Raw genomic sequence first — 3,264 nt, forward strand, 5'->3', positions numbered from 1 at the left:
CCTCCAGACATATAGCTTAAAATGGGGCGTAATCCAGCGTGAAATATGGGACAAAAATAAATACGATGCTCAGGATGCCTCCTTTTTACAAGCCTATTCTTATTTTGAACATCGTTGGAGAGGACCGTACAGACCCACTATGGGTGCGTATAATTTGCCACTTCTACCACGTATTATAATACAACAGAACCTTGCTTCCTCATCCAGTTTAGCTGAAATTTCACAAAGAATTTACATTTGACTTGCTCGAAGCTAAAAGCCCATCTCCAACTGCAAATTACACACACCTTCGCCTGGAAGATTTGTATAACAAGGCACAAGGCCAACATTCCTGATTCCACTGCGGCTAACGGTCAATGAAGATTAATATGATAAATTAAGCATTAGCAGAGCAATTTCAAGAATATATTGCTTCTTTAAATCATACAAGTTTTTTGAAGTAATAGTTTAATCAATACAGAGAACTTATTCTTATGGAGAAATAATTTATGGTACCTCCAGACATAGGTTCTTTTATTTATTTTTCTTTACCTACCCCCAAGTAAAATGCAAAGAGAGTACTCCATTGCAATTGTAAAGATGATGACAAAGAATGAAACTTATAAAATGGATTTTGATGATGTTAATGATTCCCTTAAAGATAAAAATAGCAGTGATAATATAAGAATTTCTACTGCATTTCGAGGGGTTGGATACACAGCAAAAAGAACTTCAATTGCCATATGAACTCAAGAGACCATAAAGAAACCACATCAAAGTAGACTTCCATCAAATCGAATAAAGATTTGATAGGCTGAAGTAATTAAGTAACAGAAATGTACAAATGAAATATATTTTCTGATTGTGTACCCACTTGCCGAATTGCTTCCTTTGAGTCAATCTTGCCGCTGGATAAAATACAAGATTTTAACTATGTTTTCAAAATATCATATAGTATTCTGTATTGTGGTCTATCAAACATTCCACAGAAATCCAATACATCCATCCATTATTTTGCTAGCTTGCTCATGGCTGCATTAACTCTGTCATCTGTAATCAGTTTGTGGCTGTCGTAGAAATCCAATATCTCCATTGCAATGTTTTTTACCTGCAAAATAATAAAGAACGCTCCACAACTCCATAAACATTTGGTAGGTCGCATGGAGCTTTCCTTGCAACCATTCAGGTAATATGTTACAAATATACCAAAGTAATGCATCTAAATTGGTTCTTAAATTGCACATAACATGGTCAATGATGTTATTCTGGAGACAATATTCCTTAGACGGCAAAATTAATTACAGTAAGCCAACTTGAATTCCCCGATTTCAACAAAGACGAAATTTACTTGCAATCAGTGTGTATTCTTCAACGTAGGGAATGTAAAGGCAATGGGAGAAATATGGATGAACCGCTGACAAATGATCATTAGTTTTTTTTGGTGTTCTTTGTTATATAAATCAACTCCAGAAACTGATGATATGTTACTGCAAAAGTATTCCAAGAAATTATGGTTCATTAAGAACTAAAATTTGAAGATCTAGTGCTCGAGACCTTAAAAACTCGGCTTAGATGACTTACCACATTCATATCCACTCGAAGCTCTTCAAACCAGGCTGTATTTTCTTTATCCTTTAGCACACTAGCAATGTATATACAAGCCAATGTAATCAAGTGAGGAGGATGCAAAAGAATCAAATCCATCTTGTAAGTGTCATTGACAAGTCCCCTACAAGGTTCAAAATACCAGATTATGATCCATAACTTCCGATGATCTATATGACAATGATATTGAATAAAACACATGCAACAGAAATCGGATAGGAAGAAAGCCCAAAAAGTAGTAGTGAAAGAATCTGTTATTGGAAAGTAGAAAAATCAAAATGGAAATTGTTCAAGTGTCTAACGGATCATTATGAGATTATCAGATTATGTTAGGAGCATGTTTGACTAAGCTAGTAAAAGTTGCTTTCATACATTTCAGACGTGCTTTGTATTTTAGTTTCAAGCAAAATATGTTATTTTGAAAATAAGTCTCCCTTTACTTCAAAATAAGTAACTTACTTATTTCCAACTTTGATCAATGTAAAAATTATTTATTTGAAAACTTTTATTCTTAAAAGTTTTACTTGGTGAAGTTTTTCAGACAAACATGCTCCAATCCACAAGTCACTTCGCTTTCCTGCTTTGAGTACTACATAGGAGCGAAAACTATGATGATTATTTATACTTCTACATTAGCATACCTAGGGAATATAATAGACTCATCAGCTAGTTATCCATGTCTAAACTGGGAAGCAGAATTGAGATGAGTTTGTTACCAAGTTAATTGTGTTGCGTCATTCATCCCAGCATCCTGAAGCAACCTAATAATTGGAAGTTGCTGTTAGAAGGAAAAAATTGATGGGAAATTAAGAGAGATGCATCTCATAAACACCATCTAAAAGTAGCTCAATGGTGAGTATCAAGTGATTGGCATAAATCAAATTAAAGTATAATTAACATATATCATTGTTATGGTCGAAGTACGAGAATGCCCGTATTCTTTTGTAAAGCAAGTTATAAAATGGAAAGGTCAAAGAGGTGGAAATTTTGTTTGGAATCGGATTCTTACATTTACATATATATGTTATTTTAGCTAACGGAGAATGCAAGGCATAATATGAATGAGCAGTAACATGTTCACTCTGGAAAAAATTGAAATGAGTGTACCAACAAATCGACTTCTTTGTATATCATTTTTACTAAAAACAATGAAAAACATGAAACGGTCCCATTTCTTCAATAGCGTTATAGCAAACAATTCAATGTGATGATATACTTACTGGGACAGTGCACGGTAAGGATGGAAAACAACTAAATAATAGTTGAGGGCTTCCAAAATTTTCATTTCCATTTCGAGTATCTCCTTTATTTCAAACCTATACTTCTCATCGGAATCTGCCAAAGTAAAACGGCAGCTATAGCCACTTATCATGGAGCCCAGATAACTTATCGTATCAGAAGAAGAAAATGAAAGAAATTCATAGCAGATGATTTATAGAGGATAAAATATATGAGCAATTACATAGTTTCTTGATATAAAATACAAGAAGTCGGGCTTGCACTGTGCTTTCTTCTGCTTTTGATGCCAAGTATAAGCAAGACGGAGCGACCAGGCGAGGATCATATTCACTCATACTTCTTCTGAAAATAAGATAAAATTCTTAAATGAAATACAAAACAAGATCATTCTCAATGTTTGATCCTGACAACAAAACTAAATATGGAAGATTCAATTTTATA

At 33.8% G+C, this 3,264-nt stretch overlaps 1 protein-coding gene across 2 annotated transcripts; it reads right to left on the minus strand.

The window, feature by feature from the left end:
• Window positions 1-647: 647 nt before the first annotated feature.
• LOC111393407 (cyclin-C1-2-like) lies at window positions 648-3,193 on the minus strand. 2 transcript variants are annotated; one of them, XM_023018924.1, is made up of 5 exons: window positions 3,047-3,193; window positions 2,805-2,919; window positions 2,301-2,345; window positions 1,561-1,708; window positions 648-1,145 (listed from the first exon to the last, which is right to left on the minus strand). In XM_023018924.1, exons 1-5 carry the CDS (start codon window positions 3,156-3,158, stop codon window positions 1,026-1,028), a joined length of 540 nt encoding a protein of 179 aa, XP_022874692.1. In that variant the 5' UTR covers window positions 3,159-3,193; the 3' UTR covers window positions 648-1,025. The 2 variants fall into 2 exon arrangements, with proteins under 2 accessions (XP_022874692.1, XP_022874693.1); XM_023018925.1 differs by having other exon boundaries at window positions 648-1,087; window positions 3,047-3,189.
• Between the last annotated feature and the right edge of the window lie 71 nt (window positions 3,194-3,264).

This window comes from Olea europaea, chromosome 4 (genome assembly GCF_002742605.1).
Source record: "Olea europaea var. sylvestris chromosome 4, O_europaea_v1, whole genome shotgun sequence".
Lineage (NCBI taxonomy): Eukaryota > Viridiplantae > Streptophyta > Magnoliopsida > Lamiales > Oleaceae > Olea > Olea europaea.

Bases quoted from the DNA above. Each gene is read 5' to 3' on its own strand.
- LOC111393407 (XM_023018924.1), bottom strand. From the start codon at position 3,158: ATGAGTGAATATGATCCTCGCCTGGTCGCTCCGTCTTGCTTATACTTG. The intron at 2,920-3,046 runs GTAATTGCTCAT...TTACTTTGGCAG, and splicing joins ATTTTATATCAAGAAACTAT to ATTCCGATGAGAAGTATAGG. The intron at 2,346-2,804 runs GTAAGTATATCA...TCCAATTATTAG, and splicing joins CCTTACCGTGCACTGTCCCA to GTTGCTTCAGGATGCTGGGA.